An 18,864-nucleotide genomic window follows, 5' to 3' on the forward strand; every position below is an offset into this window, starting at 1 on the left:
ATTTTTAACGAACAACAGATTGACGTTATTTTTATAAGTTTAGTGGCCAAAATTTGACTAGGTCAAAATTGAGTGAATAATCGATTTTTTTTTTTCAAAATTTGGCAAGCAATCAAAGACCTTTTTTAAAATTTAGTGAGCAATCGAAGAAATAACAATTTGTTAATGGCGTGATGGGATATCATATGTACATTATGTTAGTCACGTCATTAATTTTGTTAAAAAATCGGAACAAATGATAAGGCAATGAATAATGTTCAACTCCAAAAAGAGTTTAGCGATCAAATTTTGATATTTTAAATTTCGATGAACAATCGAAGACGTAGAAGTTCAATGACCATTGCGACAATTAACTCGATAATTACAAAATAGGTACGTTGCTTTAGTGCATTTCTGTAAATTGCCCATAATTTTCCGCGTCAAAGGTAAGCCTATCACTCCACTCTCTCCTTCAGCCATGTTGTTGCTACTCCGCACCCTTCCCTCCGCCGCCGTCCTCCGCCCCAAACCCTCCATTCTCCTACATCTCCCCCTCCTCCACTTCACTCTCCACAATACGAAATCCAGTCCCATAAAACCCCTCCAAAAACGCGCCTTTTCCTCTATCCACGCTTCTTCCTTAACCCCTCCTGAAACACTCAATATCCCTACTCCCAAGCAACTCGTAACTGCGTCTGAAGATTCCAGCTCAAACGCTGTCGAATGGAATCGCACTGCTTTCTGCGGGAAATTATCCGAATTGGATGTTGTTAAACGGGTTTGTATCTGCGGGTGGGTCGCCCTTCACCGCGTTCACGGCGGACTCACTTTCGTCAATATCCGTGACCATACTGGAATTGTTCAGGTTTTTATAATCGTTCTTATTTATTTGTTGTGTAGTAATTGGTTTGCGGTTTGTAGCTGAATTTACTTTCGTTTAACTAGATTACAACACTTCCGGATGAGTTTCCTGAGGCACATTCAGTAGTTAATGACTTGAGGCTCGAATATGTGATTTCCGTGGAAGGTTTGGTAAGGCAGCGGCCAAGTGAGTCCATCAATAAGAAAATGAAGACGGGCTCGATAGAGGTGAGTTATGCTTAGTTCCAGAGATTACACGCATCACTTGCATTTTTTTTATCAAGTTATACTTAATTCCAGAGCTTACACGTATCACTATCATCTTTTATTACTAAAAAATCCATTAGATGTATTATTTGCTGCCATGATGTTTTTTTCTGGCTCGTGTACCTGAGATTTATGCCAATGTAAGTAATTGAAAGAGTCATAAAAAGTGGTCTTCTGTTCATTGGTATGGGGTATGCACGAAAAAGAATATGGAATGGGGTCTATTTTACTTGAGATATGACCGGTTTTTTTGAACATACAATGCTGTGTAAACAGTGTAAGATGGAATGTGATTGGCCAAGTATTCTTTCTTTTTTCTTTTTTTAATGGATAGGGAAGTCGGACTTTTCCAGTGGTGCATAGCTGATTCGTTGAATAATATTAGGAAATAGCAAATACATGGATTCTAAGTTTTAAATCAAAGAATGGCTGATGGTTGTGCGATATTGGGATTCCCTATGTGATCATAAGAAAGCTGACAGATCAAAGGGAGTAAGGGAGGATATCTCTGACTCATGTTAGTTTTATTGGAAAAGCTATTTCTTTATAACTCTTCAATTGCCAAATAATTAGTCACATCATGTTAAATTTGATTGGTTTTCTCTTGTTTGAAAATTTCCTTTTTCAAAATTTCCCATTTTCACTCAATTCGGTGTGTGTACTGGTTGCTGTTGAGCATGTCCAAGTGTTAAATGCAGTGAGATTCAAGTTGCCTTTCTTGGTTACGACAGCAGAGGATGCAACAGATTTTGTTAAAGAGGAAATAAGACTGCGGTAACTCGTCTAAGGTTTTTCAAGGCATACTAATAATTTGTAATTGATGTTTTTCCATCTAGTTTTTGTTTTTGTTTTGTTTTGTTTTGTTTTCTTTCTTTCTTTTTTTTTTTTTTTTTTTTTTTTTTTTTCTTTCTTTCTTTTTTTTTTTTTTTTTTTTTTTTTTTTTCTTTCTTTCTTTTTTTTTTTTTTTTTTTTTTTTTTTTTCTTTCTTTCTTTTTTTTTTTTTTTTTTTTTTTTTTTTTCTTTCTTTCTTTTTTTTTTTTTTTTTTTTTTTTTTTTTCTTTCTTTCTTTTTTTTTTTTTTTTTTTTTTTTTTTTTCTTTCTTTCTTTTTTTTTTTTTTTTTTTTTTTTTTTTTCTTTCTTTCTTTTTTTTTTTTTTTTTTTTTTTTTTTTTCTTTCTTTCTTTTTTTTTTTTTTTTTTTTTTTTTCATGCAACTTGCCGTGAAATGTGTAGAACTGTTCGAAAGCAAGCATTTTAGAGCATGTTGATTAATTCTGTGGACAAGTTGTGGTTGTCACCTGTTCTTGTCTAACTATCCGTTCAATAACTACAAACTGCAGGAAGTTGAGTTGCTAACTATAATGACAAATTGATGATTATTATTGATCATTATCTTCATATCCTTATCTTGGTAATAACTAAGTTATTACTACTGCCTTACTACTTGGCTGCATCCTTTCTCTCATCCGCAGGAGCGAAAACCTAGAAGGAATGAGACACTGTATTACATTTAAAATAGAAATCTAAAAGGAGGAACTTTCAGTGCAATGGGTTGGAGTTAAGCTAATTAAAAATTATATTTTTGAACTTTACAGGCTGTAACACTAGTGGTGCATCGGATTTTAATTCTTCTCCTCGCTTTTCCCGAGACATACGTACACACAAAGTAAATAAGAAAGGGCAATAGTTGGTCTTATAATGTTGTAACCTCAAAATCCAGGCGAGTGGAGTTTTCTTTTCTTAGTGGAAGTTAGTAATTGCTAGAAAATAATTATCCTACATACGTCTCTTTTCTTGGTGTTGTGCTTTACAGTTGCCCTCATGTTTAGAAATCCGTAGTGATTGCTGTTTAAATTTTTTTTACTTTTAATTGAACTCTTACAGCAACGACCATTATTGATTTCATGCTAAGGATTTAGTGCTTTAGTTGCAATTTGTGGTTCTTGTTTCCAATGCTTTTTTGCTCCACTGCAAGCAATACTTACTGAAGTTCTCAGATACGCGTTTTCAGATATCGATGTCTTGATTTACGTCGGCCCCAGATGAACTCTAACATAATGTTGAGACATAGAGTGGTGAAACTCCTTCGAAGATATCTAGAGGACGTGCATGATTTTGTGGAGGTACTAACTTAAAATTTCATTACTCCCGAGCTTCTATAACCACCCTAAATTACAGCTAAAAGCAAAACTAGCTTTCATGATTATGCTAGTTCTTTGTGCTGATCCTGACCTTTTGTTGGTTGTAAGGTAGATTGAGACTCCAGTTCTTTCTAGGTCGACTCCTGAAGGTGCTCGGGATTATTTAGTCCCTTCAAGATTTCAGGTACTTTCATCTATTTTAGTTGGCTTGCAAGCACATGAATGCATGCTTTCAGTCCTTTGTTAGTGGTTACTGCAGCAAATTGCTGCTCTATTTTTAATTAAACCAATGATAATAGTTTCATATATGTAAGTGTTGTTTTTACATCTTCATGCTCCCTGCTCTCTCTGCCTCCTTCTGATTAATAGAAGGAAAGGTTTTGAAAAATTGAAATGTGTCCACATTCTTGTTCGCATGGAACATTGATCCTTCTCATGCTTTTATCTACACACAAAAGCTATTGAAAACTAAGTTTGATTTCTGTTGAATCTAAGTTTGGTTAGTACTTAGACTTATTTTCACAGCATTATTCAGGTTACAATGACCATTTCTAGCGTATCAATAAAAGTTGGTTTCTTCTTCACCAGAAGATGCAGCCACCTGAGATAATCACGAATGATAGAATGATTGAGCATAAAAATTATATTTGCTATTTTGTGATTTTGATATTAATGGCATGAAGTTCTGATTGATGGGTTCCACTATAAAGCCAGGAACATTTTATGCCTTGCCGCAAAGTCCACAGCTCTTCAAGCAAATGCTTATGGTCTCTGGTTTTGATAAATATTATCAAATAGCCAGGTAAATTTTTTGTTGATGGAGGATTGAGTTTTTATTGTACTAATGTCTTTTTTATTTTACGCTGTTCTTCGTTCCATTTTTTCCCGCTAATATACTACCTTTTGCAGCTCGTGTATCTCCTTTCAAAATTTCTTTTTGGTCATTACTGCTGGGTGGTCACATGTACCAAATGTATTAAAACTAATGCTCTGGTTTATGTTAGAAAAGGATTTCTCAAAGATGCAGAATTATTTGTTGCATAAATCAATATCTTCGTCTACACCAAGTATGATACAGATGCATCATTGCATAAGCTCACCGTTGTTTTGCAGATGTTTTAGAGATGAAGATCTAAGGGCTGATAGACAACCTGAATTTACGCAACTGGATATTGAAATGGCCTTCACTCCTATGGAGGAGATGCTGAGGCTTCATGAAGATTTAATTAGAAAGGTTGGTTGGTTTTTTTAGGATTCTATAATATTTGATGAAGGGGTGGATGGGATCCCTGAAACATTAATCGATAAAAGAAAGTGGTGAAGAAAGCTAAAATTCTGCTTAGATTGTTATGAAATTCTATTGAAAGATTCACTATGTTAAATTAAATAAGTAGCATATGACATTTTCACTGGCTTTTGATTGATGATTGGAATGACAGTCTCACATATATGGCATGTACAGCATAAGCTTTATTTTACTGATTTCTTTGATATTCTGTTTTCACTCTTCATTTTCTTCGATGAATTTAATTTGGTTCTGTCAAATCTTGTTCAATTTATTGGCATTCCGAAAATATCTACTGTTGGTGGACAATCTGTTGGTTGAGTTTGCTGAGATTAGGTTATGTTGTAGCATCAAGCTAGCAAAATGCTCGACTTGATTATTCATGGTGTTAGATGTGATTTTTAGTTGTTATTTTTTATTTTTCTGGCTTAAAATTTTTCATCTTAAACCATATCGCAGTATATGAAGAATTATTGCTTTCTCCGTGCTTGTATTTAATCAAGTGTGGTCAAATACTTTGTTTCAGGTTTTTATTGAGATCAAAGGAGTTGAGCTACCAAATCCTTTTCCAAGGCTTACATATGCTCAAGCGATGAGTCAATATGGCTCGGATAGACCAGATATTCGATTTGGCCTTCAACTGAAAGATGTAATTGGCTTTTAGAATTTTGCTATTTACTTATGATTCTGATTTTCTTTTTGGATCTCACGGAAATCATTTTTATATCTCTACCTAGCTTTGTATTTGATAAATTTCTTATCATTCAGTCTTCAACCATATCTTTTGGCTAGTCGGCCCAGTCCTTTATTATCAACTCAACAATCTTTGTCCTACTATTAAAGAAGATGAACCTACCTTGTTTCTGAAACAGCAGGCAAATGTGAATTCATTCGTCCGTGTTTTGCTGCTTCTGTACTATACTGGCATGCAGTAATTTATAATTTGAATATTAGGTGAATATGAGAGTGTTTTAGTTCTATGTCATTTGTTAATAACTTACATTCTCAATGATCAATATTTATGTATTCCTTCTATTTTGTTTTACTGAAGCAAAGGTTATGTGATTATCTTTGTCCATCATCTTCTGGTTATGTTGTATGGAACATGTGAATTATTATTATTAATGCTGTTATCTGTCCTGTTTGCCATTTGTGAATGGAAATAATTGACATGTTTAATGGTTTTGTCACGAGTCTTGCCTAGTCAATTCTATAATTGGCACACTGTTTCATTTTTCTGTTGGTATGGAGATTACAAGTATGATTTCAGTTTGCTTATATTATATGTTACAAGAGGTATGGTATATTTGTAAATATTTAATGCATCTTCCGCATTACCCAATGATTTCACTATGTTTTATTTTATTTTCTAGCTTTCTTCAAGTGAAAAGTGCCCTGCTATATATATGCCAAACAGCTAGATTAGTTGAACTTTAAATGAGTTTGCATACGTTTCAAGAATATTCTGTCCTATTTTTGTCTGGTTTACAGAGGCAAATGAGGATACTTCCGTTTTTGAATTGTGTTTATGTTCTACCTGCAGGTATCTGATGTTTTCAAAGAATCCTCTTTCAAGGTTTTTGCTGATACCTTGGCTAGTGGGGGAATTGTTAAGGCATTATGTGTGCCTTCAGGAGCTAAAAATTATTCAAATTCTTCTCTTAAAAAGGGTGATATATATAATGAAGCTATTAAATCTGGAGCAAGGGGCTTGCCTTACTTAAAGGTCTTGAATAACGGTAACAAACTTCTGCTAATGATGCATAAATATTGGTAAAAGAAGTTCACGTATCACAATTGGGTGTTCAATATATTATCATAGGGGCCCTAGAAGGAATTTCTGCACTTGTATCAAGTTTAGACATGACAAAGCAAGAGCAGTTACTGAGCCAACTATCGGCAAGCTCTGGTGATCTTATCTTATTTGCAGTGGGTAATCATGCATCCGTTAATAAAACCTTAGACAGGCTGAGGATGCATGTAGCCCACGATATAGGCTTGATTGATCCTGTAAGTTTGCAATGCTCTAAACTTGGACCACATATAATACATTTATCCGAGAAAAGAGCAAATTTGAGAATATGCATCTCTTCCTTGATCTGACCTTGTTTTGTTTATTCATGTGATATTTAGTCAAGGCATTCAATCCTGTGGGTGACTGATTTTCCGATGTTTGAGTGGAATGATTCTGAGCAGAGGCTTGAGGTTTGTATAGTTTTTTTATTGAGCATCAGAATTTTTTAAGTTTTACAATGTTCATTTTAGGGAAAAAAAACCTGTGTTAGAAGCAAAGAAAGATCTAAAGGGAGAGAAAAAGGAACATAACTTGTGGGATTGAAAAGCCTACCTTTTCATCTCACGTCAGCAATTCTCTTGCAGTTCTTATTCACAGCTGAATGTCAAGTTTTTATTTAAATCTTGTTTGATTCCCATTTTAAGTGAAACAATGCATTTTGAAATAGTGATTGATGGAGAATGTGTGGTTAAAAATTGAGGAAAAATTTTGAATTTGTGTGTAATATTATTTTATTGAAGAATGTGTGGTTGAAAATGAGTTTTAAGAAAATGAATTTTTGGAAGAATGGGAATCAAACAAGGGCTTAATAAGGAAAAGGCAGACCTGAGGTAAAGGGAACTTATGCTCTGTTGAGGCTCCTCTATTTTCCAAAATATGATAACTAATTACAAGTCAGAGCTTATAAAATGATTGTCGGAGTCCCTAAAAATGGATATCAACATTGAGATTCTAGCAAATGCATTTACTTGACTCAACTTGTCCCAAAAATTTAAGGAAATTCTGTTGCTAAAGAATATTGGTTTAATGTATATCTTATTTCATTGGGTAATGAAATTGTACTTTTTCAGGCCTTGCACCATCCCTTCACTGCCCCCAACCCTGAGGATATGAAGGATCTTTCTTCTGCCCGTGCCTTAGCTTATGACATGGTGTACAATGGAGTTGAGGTATATGGAAATTAGTTGGATATAGTAGTCTCTTTCGTTGCATAGTAAAATACTTAAAATGTGTATATGCATCCAATGATAGATTGGCGGAGGAAGCTTGAGAATTTACAAGCGTGAAGTTCAAGAAAAGGTTTTGGAAATTGTTGGCATTTCCCTCAAACAAGTAAGCAGATAATGTTCCTATTTGATATCTAGGATATGCTTAGATTTCACATAATCACTTGCGTATCTTGTTTTCTCTCATTAATTATCACTGATCGTGTAAACCATAAATTTGACCCTTTGTGTGGATAGTTACAATACACGTTTTAGTTATGCCCCGTAAACAAGCATCAATGCTGAGAGAAAGGATTTACTGTTTAGTTTCATTGCAGTTTCCTATATAGTCTGTTTTTAGTTATTTCTTTCAAAAGAATGATATAGAGGAAGAACAGAAGAAAAGATTTTTATAAAGTAATTCTGAAGTTATCATGAACTAGTTTGTCTCACAATCTGTAGTTGTGATTTGGATGCTGTTTTTGGGGTGCAGGCCGAAGCAAAATTTGGGTATCTTTTGGAGGCTCTGGACATGGGTGCTCCTCCCCATGGTAATGAATGCCTTTTCTTATTTGAAACTGTAATATGTTCTGTTCTTTTATCACGTGGGTTTTCTATAATATCAGTTTATAATTGGAAATAAAAAGGTAACAGCCATAAAGAATAAGGTAGGAACAAAACTGCTGCCTTTATGCTAGGCATTTTGTTCAATGTTTCTCGATTCTCTTGAATGATAAGCCTTTTTTATTGCCATTGATGAACGTCTAGAACCCATAAGATGTTTCTACCTACCTCAAAATTGCATAAGCCCACTTAGGCCTGGGCGCAGTTTGGTTTGGGTTGGTTTCGACTCCAACCCAAAATCAAAATCCAAACCAAGTTAGTCACTCTAACTCTTAAACCGAACCGAACCAAATCAAATTAGTTTGGTTTCGTTTGGTTCGGTTCGATTCAGTTAGTCAGTTTAGATTTTTAGCTCAAATTGATTTTTCTAAAAAAAAAAAATGTCCAAATTTTGGCCCAGTTAGATTACAAGATTTAGCCTCTATTTTTTTTCCACTTTTTCTTCATTAAAATGAAAAATATGACCGTTATCCATCACATCAAGCCACCATATTTGAATTTCTATCTCTTGTGTGGGGTCTCTTATGATTATATTTTTCATTCTCATTTTTACATAAATGGAAAACAAACGGGGTCTTAAAATAACTAAATAACTTTATATTACAAGAATTATTGACTAACAAATAAAATTAGGTAATTAGAGACAGATCAACAAAAAACTTAAGAATTTTGTTGCATTTTTATACATTATGTATCATGATTGCCTGAGTAGGGAAAAAAGACTAAATATAATATAACGAGTTTGTGAAAGAAAATTTTCAGTACTATTACTTATCGGCAACATTATAGATTGAAGGGAATCGTGATATAATTATGAGATTAGAACTTATTTTTTTATTTTTATTTTTCTTAAAAAAAAAGGTAAACATCTAAGTGGGTTGAGTTGGTTAGATTAACCAGCGGTTTGAGACTTCAAACCATGACCGAACCAAACCACCATGATTTTATTTAAGCGAAAATCAAACCAAACTAATTACATGTGTCAAATCGACCTACACCAACCTGAGTCGGTTCGGTTTAATTGGTTTGATCGGTTTTTCGATTTTTTGCCCAGGCCTAAGCCCACTGACGAATCTGGTAGTTAAGATTGCTGAAAGATGTGTTCTTCTCACCTTGTAGCCTATTGTGGTGCTTATAAGCACTTCTTTTAAGATAGCAACTTATATTTTCCATAGTACAATTATGGGGGTGTGGCAACTGAAGTGCTTGAACTCACTTAAGCTTTGAAAATGACCAAAATGGACGCCACACCATGTCTCGGAAAAAGTACTATTCATTATTAACGTTTTGCACATTTTGATGTCACCACCTTACTGATAATCACAAATTACCAAAATAACCTAGAATTCATCACCGACATTTATGGGTTTTCTCTTAAGAATGAAGCTTTTTGAATGTGTACAGGGGGAATTGCCTATGGGTTAGATAGGCTGGTAATGCTGTTGGTAGGTGCTCATTCCATTAGGGATGTTATAGCTTTCCCAAAGACAACTACTGCCCAGTGTGCCCTTACTCGTGCACCTTCCGAGGTCGATCCCCAGCAGCTCACGGATCTCTCATAAGTCTACATATTTTCTTGAAAAATCACGACTTACACGTAGAGTTTTGTGGATTCAAGTTGCTTTATCATTATTTTGACTGAAGAAAATAAACATTTTAATACAAAAATGTGACATATTTGGTATGCTAGATTGAAGTAAACTGGGTGTACCGCAAAGGATTTATAGAATAAATGTGATAGCCCCTGTGCAAATGGGCCTGTGCAGGGAGCTTGTTCCATTAAATTTTATCAGTTGTTTTGTTAAATGCAATTCAGAATTGTGTACCATACATGTTCCAGATGGTTCTGAAGCAATTAGTCTCGGCTTTAATGGCTTCCATTTATAGTTTTTTATAAGGGAAAATACTTCCATCTATCAACAAGAATTATGTTTTCCTTAGGGATGGTCATTTTTCTAACCCCTTTATGATAAACAAATTAGGGATAATCTATATGTGACGTCGTGGTGATCATTCCAATTTGTATGTATAATTATTGTTAATATTTTCATTCTTTAATACTTTTTTGCCTCGTCTCGTTTGTTAAAATTCATTTATTTGGGGACTTTTAATGTTGAAAATTACATTAAGATTTCTAAATTGTAGAAGTAAAACAAATGTTACAACATGAACGTTTAAAGAGTAATTAAGACAAGAATCACTGATTTATATACGCGTTAGTTGATTCTAAGTAATTTTATGCTCCATTGATTGTTTTTTGAATTAATTAGTTTCTTAATTTTGGAATAGACGTTTTGTTTCCCGTTCATGTTCATTTCACCATATATTTATATTTCCATGGTTGAGTAATGTAATAACTAGCATCTATATAAAGAATTTTGCAAAGCTAAAACTTCGCCGTGAAATAGTAAATGAGTTATAGCCAACTATGATTCTACTCTTTTTGAGAAAATTTGATACTATACTCAAATGTTTGTCCTAATTATGACAGAAAAATTAACATGTAAAAATTAATGGTTTTTTGGCCATGAAAATATTATGCATTTTTCTTGATTGCAAGAATGCCTACAGTAAGGGCCTGTTTGATAGTCTTAGTTTTTTTCATGGAAAATGGAAAAAAAATCCACCCAAATGATGTGTTTGATGGCAAAAAAATTTCGTGGAATTGATTTTCTAATTACCCTTCACGTGATGCTGTTTTTATGGTTTTTAAGGACTTCAATTTCCTTTGGTTTTGGTGGGAATTGGGTTTTCCAACTTTTTAAAATATATTTTTGGCAATGGAAATAAATTTTATTCACAACTGTAACAAATTTTACCCTTTTAATTGACAATTTTCATAATAACAAAGCTAAATGAATATCAAAAGATCCAAAATTTTAACGTTTTCAAGTGAAAAATTATTCTAATCAAATACATTTAATTGACAATTCCCAATAAAACAAGTTTTAGGCAATTCAATTTTCTAAATTCGTTTTCTTTTTATTCAAATTTTATTCTTGCAATCAAACGAACCCTATGTGTCAATTTTGAACTTGCCCCAGTTGAAGAATCTCTCCAAGCATAATTTTAGTTTTTAATGAAAAAATTGGTGCAAGTGAAAATTGGGACAACTTCTTTTCCCATACGTTTGCCAATTTCCTTCATTTATTATTATTATTATTATTATTATTATTATTATTATTATTATTATTATTATTATTATTTCTCTCTCAGATATCCAAACTGTTTCTGTAAATTCGTTTGATTCTAGACTGTGAATCACAATTACTATTTACTAATTAAAATATATGTTACGTACATGGATTACTCTAATCTAAAGATTTATCTGTTACTTGTTTCACTATCAAAAAAATAAAATAAAAATTCAAATTTGTATCAAAATTTGAGAATCATAACGAAAATTTTTGGCATGCAATAGTCAACTAGTTTCAATCATGCCAAGTGCCAACGCTGCCAACTAGACAACTTTGATATGACAACTATCCTTATTTATTAAGTAAAGAAGATATTATAACTCCCAAAACCGATGGAAAATGCAAGAAGAAACTAATTAATTGAATAAATGATCGAAGCCAGCTTTAAGAAATAAATATCGACTATATATTGCCCATGTTTCTTCACATAATTTGTTCTCAACTAAATTCTTGAAATCAACTAGTTTTCCTCGTATTCTTTTGAGAACACACGTGTGACCATAGCAAAGAAACCTAACATGGGTCTCCAAAAGATCAAATTGGTAAAAATAGAGATTAAGAATCATCTACAAGTTACGTTTTCGAAACGTCGAACCGGGCTTTTCAACAAAGCTAGTGAACTTTGTACTCTTTGTGGAGTTGAAATTACACCATTATAGTTTTCTCTCCATCTGGAAAAGTATTTTCTTTTGGAAACCCTAATGTAGAATCCATACAAGATAGGTTTTTCGACCGAAATCCGTCGCTAAAATCTAGCACTCCATTCCATCTTCTTGATGCTCATAGGAATTCTTCTGTCCGTGAACTAAACTTGCAACTCAACCAAATTCTTAATGATATCGAAGTTCAAAGAAAAAGGGGGGAAGCATTAGAAAATATGAGTAAAAGTAGTCAAATCCAGCACTGGTGGGAAGCCCCTGTAAATGAATTAGGGTTTTATGAGCTTGAACGATTAAGGGATGCCATGGAAGAATTAAACAAGAATGTCACTAATCAAGCTAATAAACTTATGTCCGAGGTGATGAATTCGATAGCGTTTTTCCACACAAATAATGTTGAAGTCTTTGATCAATATGAGACAAAACCTACACAGCCACAGGCCCTTGCGAATTCATCTTCTGTTCTTAGCAATAATTTTGGATATTGTCATGGATTTTGCACTTTTTATCTTTTCAATGGCAATTAAAACGAGTATCTTTCTACCCTTTATTTATATATTGAGAGTTTTTTTCTTGCCAGTTATGGCTTTACTAATAACAAATTTTTTTCTTCCTAATTAATGATCTAATCATTGTTGAAATTTTGATGATATTTTTGGGTTACAACTTACAAGTATAAAGGAAGAATAAAGCTTGTATAAATTGTTGAAGTTAAGGTTATCCATCTCTTACACATGATTCACTTTATACTTTCCTATCCTTATATTGTGTCTGGATATGGCTAGCTTGAGTAGTGGTGGTGGGTGGGTGCGTGGGACGAAGATGGGGGTAAATGGGAGAGAAAGATTTTTCATTTTTTCTTAATTATTTCTTAATTATTTATTTGGCATTTTTTGCACTTTTATTTATTATTATTATTATTATTATTATTATTATTATTATTATTTTTAAAAAGTTAGGACCATGATTTAAATAGGAGGGTATATTTATCATGCCACAAGGCTTTATTGAAGAAATGAAAGAAAATATTGTCTTTCCTACTTAAAAGATCATATAGGGGGTTTTCCACCAATATGAAAGAATAGGGGCTATTCTGCAATTGATCCAAAGGATGGGGGTTTTGCTCCAATAAGTCAAAATATATTAGACTATTGTCAATTGTCATTGTATAGACGGAGTGTATGTCATATTTCAATAATACTATTTTTCACTTTAAAAAGTGCCATAGCATGTCACTTTATAATGTAAATGTTTAATTCATATTCATATTTACATTTTCACAAATATTTTGCATGCATATTTCTAATTGATCCAATGTTGAATTTTCATATATACTAACTCACATGCATTGATCCAAAGTTGAGTTTTCATATATGCTAAAACAAACAAAATCTCAAATCCATAATTATTTTATGTGAGAACACCTGGTTGAAAAATGACTTTTGAAAAAATGTATTTTGTAAAAAATGGAGCCCAAACATGGGCCAGAAAAAGGAGATGAAATTATTACCGAAAAATTTGCACTTGAAATCTTATAATATAGTAATGAAAAAAAGAAAGAATTTTTTTTTTAATTATAATACTTGAAAATAGATATGTAACTTTTAAAAGGATAAAACTACTTTGCTAGAAGAATTTGACAGAAATCTTGACATAATTGCACGTAATAATAGATGACTGGATAAAGTAGTTGACTATATTTCAAACTATGATTAATGGGAAAAAATCTCTTGGGTGAAATACAACCTTTTTTGTGCAAAAAATTTCGTACTGTCTAATTCCGTTAGTCTAACCATTAAAAACAGTACAAAATTACCTAAATTTAAAAAAAGAATAATTTCAGTTGTGGTCCCAAACTTTTTATTTTCTTTTTGCAAATTACACCAAAATTTTTTATTTGCACCACCCACAATTCCAAACCTTTAAAACTTTATTTTCTTACCTATCCAACCCCAAATAATTGCAGCTGTGAACACCAACATTATTCCTAAAAAATTCTACAACTTCGTATTTCATATTCCTTGATGATTATATATCGGCAGATTTTTAAAAGGTTGATTGTTGATCGCATTTATATAGCTTTGCTTCTCTGAAATAGGCTTGTCATTTTTTAAACAGGTTCAATTACACAATAAGCAAGTCAATTTGATATACAAAGCCCACCTCTTTCCCCAAAGAACAAACAAATAATTGAAATAATGTCGAGTGTATCACTTGCTGAGCCCCACGTTCCGAGCCTAATTGGACTATTTCCATTTTCATCTCCTCTTTTCTCCAATTCACAAGTTACAATAAACCAATCTTGCAAAACCTGAGTAGGATCCCATAACCACCAACACTTAATTAAAATTAGGGCTAGAGTTTTTAGAAAATAGACTACTCGAAAACTTTGGTGTAGAAGGCCCTATATTTCCTTGGCTTGGGATTCTATTTCGAAAACCATTGTTGTTCCATTACTCATAGTGGAAAAAAAAACTCAAGAACACAAGAATTGTTTTGTCTTGAAAGGGTCCGGATGTTTAGTATTAAGACCTAATCAGCCGTTGAGCATCTGTTAAGAGATATAACTCTAGATCCACTAATATCAACCAAAAAACAGTACAATTTCTTCAACTTTTCTCTAGCCTCTTTATTTACAATCGATAACCAAAACGCTCGTAATCTCACAAAGATTACATAGTAATCATCACTCTTACTAAAAGAATAGAGATTAAACACAAAGATCACAGTTACAAATTTTAAAGAAAATGAAAAACCATACTTACAAAATGAAGAAGACAAAAGACCCAAATATCAGTCTATACCAATAGGGGTAATCCAAGGTCAAGAGTAAGCCATGTGGACGGCAGATCACAAGTGGCAAAGTTGTCCTTTTACAAAATACATTTTATTTTTCCAAATGGGTTGCAACCCGGCTTTAGAAAACAGGTAGCCCAAGTATATTAATAATTCCACTTTGCTGAACTATTACTTGTCATCTATTAAAGGTTATAGACATTAGTTGCCTTTGTTAGGCAATTTATTGTCAAACGAGCCCCCGGGCTATGATGTAACCCTAGTTTTATCTATTATCAATCGGCCTTGGCCATATGATTGATTTATATGTCGACACAATTATCGAAACAATTCAACCCACATTCCTATGGACCGTTAGAAGCAACCTATTGTTAATAGTGTTGCTTATGGTTCGTCCCACTTCCTTGGAAGGTTATGGTATTAATTTTGGAGCCCATTATTTTGAGTCGAGCCTTGTTTGGTCCACTAAATAAACCTAACCTAACTTATCTTGTTTGGTCACTTGCTTGGCTTATATTCTCGGCCTCTCTCTCCGCCTCTACAATGAAGAATGATCCACCTCTCTCTGTGACTTTGATTCTCGGCTTCTCTTCTTCATATGACCTTTATGGTTTCTTGTGGGCATATTATTATTCTTCATCTTGGCCAACTCTTTGTGAGTATATTATAGCAACCGAAAGTGGGATATAGGCGGTGGTTCTTTGGGCGTTGTCTCAACCCGATGGTGGTGTCGATATATAGGCGAAATTGAGCCTGGTTTACCTTGGTATTTGCTGGAATTCGGCCCTACAGCCTTCATTTACTCTAAGTACCTGAAAAAAAAATGAAGTTAGTATAGTTTTCAACAAATGTTATTCTAAATATCATAGTCTTCACGTGATGTTTAGAATCTTCAAGCAATTTCTAAACTTATTAAGAGACAGACCTTAGATCCTAAATCTATGGGATTGAGTTTCGTAGCAATTTTAAGTAAACAAATCAGGACTTTCTCAACCATATTTCTCACAAAATGAAATTTTATACCACATGTGTAGTTATATCATGATATGCAGGATTCTTACTAAGATCAATGCCACTTTGATTATCAGTATAAATCCTAACAAATCCATTGATAAACCCAATTTCATTTAAAAGCCCCCTTAATCAAATATTTTCTTTAACAGTATCACAAGTAGCAATATGCTCAATTTTTGTGGAAGACAGAGCAACCAATTTTTGCAGTTGAGATTTCCAACTTATACATCCACCACACAAAGTAAAAATATAAGATGATATGCATATCCTTTTATCTAAGTCACCAGCAAAGTCAGAATCGATATAGCCTTTAGGAACTATTCCTTCATTGCTTCATTTAAACATTAAGCCTAAGTTACATGAACTTTTTAAGTATTTTAACATCAATTTCATAGCTATCCAGTGTGTTTCACTTGGGTTTGCCATAAACCTGCTTAAAATACTAATGTCATTAGCTAAGTCAGGTCCAGTACACACCATAAGATACATTATGAATCCTACAGTGTTGGCATAAGGTACATTTTCCATTCTTCTAATTTTATCATCAGTTTTAGGTGATTGATCACTAGACAGTTTAAAGTGATTAGCAATTGGCAATGAGACATGTTTACAATGGCTTTAATGGCTTCCATTTATAGTTTTTTATAAGGGAAAATACTTCCATCTATCAACAAGAATTTTGTTTTCCTTAGGGATGGTCATTTTTCTAACCCTTTTATGATAAACAAATGAGGGATCATCTATATGTGACGTCGTGGTGATCATCCCAATTTGTATGTATAATTATTGTTAATATTTTTATTCTTTAATACTTTTTTTGCCTCATCTCGTTTGTAAAAATTCATTTATTTGGAGACTTTTAATGTTGAAAATTACATTAAGATTTCTAAATTCTAGAAGTAAAACAAATGTTACAACATGAACGTTTAAAGAGTAATTAAGACAAGAATCACTGATTTATATACGCGCTAATTGATTCTAAGTAATTTTATGCCCCATTGGCAACATTAAAGACTTTTTTTTTGAATTAATTAGTTTCTTAATTTTGGAATAGACGTTTTGTTTCCCATTAATGTTCATTTCACCATATATTTATATTTCCATGGTTGAGTAATGTAATAACTAGCATCTATATAAAGAATTTTGCAAAGCTAAAACTTTGCCGTGAAATAGTAAATGAGTTATAGCCATCTATGATGCTACTCTTTTGAGAAAATTTGATACTATATTCAAATGTTTGTCCTAATAATGTCAGAAAAATTAATATGTAGAAATTAATATGTTTTTTTGGCCATGAAAATTTTATGCATTTTTCTTGATTGCAAGAATGCCTACAGTAAGGGCTTGTTTGATAGTCTTATTTTTCCATGGAAAATGGAAAAAATTCATCGAAATGGTGTGTTTGATGGCAAAAAAATTCCATGGAATTGATTTTCTAATTACCCTTCACGCGATGCTGCTTTTATGGTTTTTATGGACTTCGATTTCCTTTGGTTTTGGTGGGAATTGGGTTTTCCTTTCTTTTTTTTTGGACAATGGAAATAAATTATATCCACAATTATAACAAAATCTACCCCTTTAATTGACAATTTTCATAATAACAAAGCTAAATGAATACCAAAAGATCCAAAATTTTAACATTTTTTAATTGAAAAATTATAAAAATCAAATACATTTAATTGACAATTCCCAATAAAACAAGTTCTAGACAATTCAATTCTCTAAAATTCGTTTTCTTTCTATCCAAATTCCATTATTGCAATCAAACGAACCCTAAGTGTCAATCTTGAACTTGCCCCAACTGAAGAATTTCTCCCCAAGCATATATTTAGTTTTTAAGGAAAAAATTGGTGCAAGTGAAAATTGGGACGACTTCTTTTCCCATACGTTTGCCAATTTCCTTCCATTATTATTATTATTATTATTATTATTATTATTATTATTAATTCTCTCTCAAATATCCAAGCTGTTTCTGTAAATTCGTTTGATTCTAGTCTGTGAATCACAATTACTATTTACTACTAATTAAAACATATGTTACGTACATGGATTACTCTAAATCTAAAGATTTATCTGTTACTTGTTTCACTATCCCAAAAAAAAAAAAAAAATTAATATTTGTATCAAAATTTGAGAATCATAACGAAAATTTTTGGCATGCAATAGTCAACTAGTTTCAATCGTGCCAAGTGCCAACTATGCCAACTAGACAACTTTGATATGACAACTATCCTTATACATTAAGTAAAGAAGATATTATAACTCCCAAATCCGATGAAAAAATGTAAGAAGAAATTAATTAATTAAATAAATGATCGAAGCCAGCTTTAAGAAATAAATATCGACTATATATTGCCCATGTTTCTTCACATCATTTGTTCTCAACTAAATTCTTGAAATCAACCAATTTTCCTCGTATTCTTTTGAGAACACGCATTACCATGGCAAAGAAACCTAACATGGGTTGCCAAAAGATCAAATTGGCAAAAATAGAGATCAAGAATCACCTACAAATTACGTTCTCGAAACGTCGAACCGGGCTTTTCAAGAAGGCCAGTGAACTTTGTACTCTTTGTGGAGTTGAAATTACCATTATAGTTTTCTCTCCAGCTGGAAAAGTATTTTCTTTTGGAAACCCTAATGTTGAATCCATACTGGATAGGTTTTTCGACCGAAATCCATCACTAAAATCTAGCACTCCATTCCAACTTCTTGATGCTCATAGGGATTCTTTTGTCCGTGAACTAAACTTGCAACTTAACCAAATTCTTAACGATATCGAAGTTCAAAGAAAAAGGGGGGAAGCATTAGAAAATATGAGTAAAAATAGTCATATCCAGCACTGGTGGGAAGCTCCTGTAAATGAATCAGGGTTTTATGAGCTTGAACGATTAAGGGACGCCATGGAAGAATTAAACAAGAATGCCACTAATCAAGCTAATAAACTTATGTTCGAGGTAACGAATTCGATAGCGTTTTTCCACACAAATAATGTTGAAGTCTTTGATCAATATGAGACAAAACGTACACAGCCACAGGCCCT

The 18,864-nt window shown here is 32.8% G+C and overlaps 2 protein-coding genes and 1 pseudogene across 2 annotated transcripts in view; all 3 read left to right on the top strand.

Annotated features, from left to right (window-relative positions):
- The first annotated feature begins 398 nt into the window (after window positions 1-398).
- LOC111394659 (aspartate--tRNA ligase, chloroplastic/mitochondrial-like) lies at window positions 399-10,095 on the top strand. Its single transcript, XM_023020582.1, has 15 exons — window positions 399-844; window positions 925-1,068; window positions 1,772-1,881; window positions 3,117-3,228; window positions 3,359-3,430; window positions 3,957-4,048; window positions 4,360-4,480; window positions 5,058-5,180; window positions 6,075-6,270; window positions 6,354-6,541; window positions 6,665-6,736; window positions 7,397-7,495; window positions 7,578-7,658; window positions 8,025-8,082; window positions 9,560-10,095. Exons 1-15 carry the CDS (start codon window positions 458-460, stop codon window positions 9,715-9,717), a joined length of 2,013 nt encoding a protein of 670 aa, XP_022876350.1. The 5' UTR covers window positions 399-457; the 3' UTR covers window positions 9,718-10,095.
- Window positions 10,096-10,716: 621 nt separating this feature from the next.
- Window positions 10,717-12,538, top strand: LOC111394236 (annotated as a pseudogene).
- A 5,724-nt stretch (window positions 12,539-18,262) lies between these two features.
- The window catches only part of LOC111394237 (agamous-like MADS-box protein AGL61), an 842-nt gene continuing 240 nt past the window's right edge, over window positions 18,263-18,864 (top strand). The window contains exon 1 of the mRNA XM_023019995.1: window positions 18,263-18,859. Coding sequence (XP_022875763.1) covers window positions 18,263-18,859 — 597 coding nt within the window. The remainder of the gene's footprint in view (window positions 18,860-18,864) is intronic.

The sequence above is a fragment of the Olea europaea genome, chromosome 5 (genome assembly GCF_002742605.1).
Source record: "Olea europaea var. sylvestris chromosome 5, O_europaea_v1, whole genome shotgun sequence".
NCBI lineage: Eukaryota > Viridiplantae > Streptophyta > Magnoliopsida > Lamiales > Oleaceae > Olea > Olea europaea.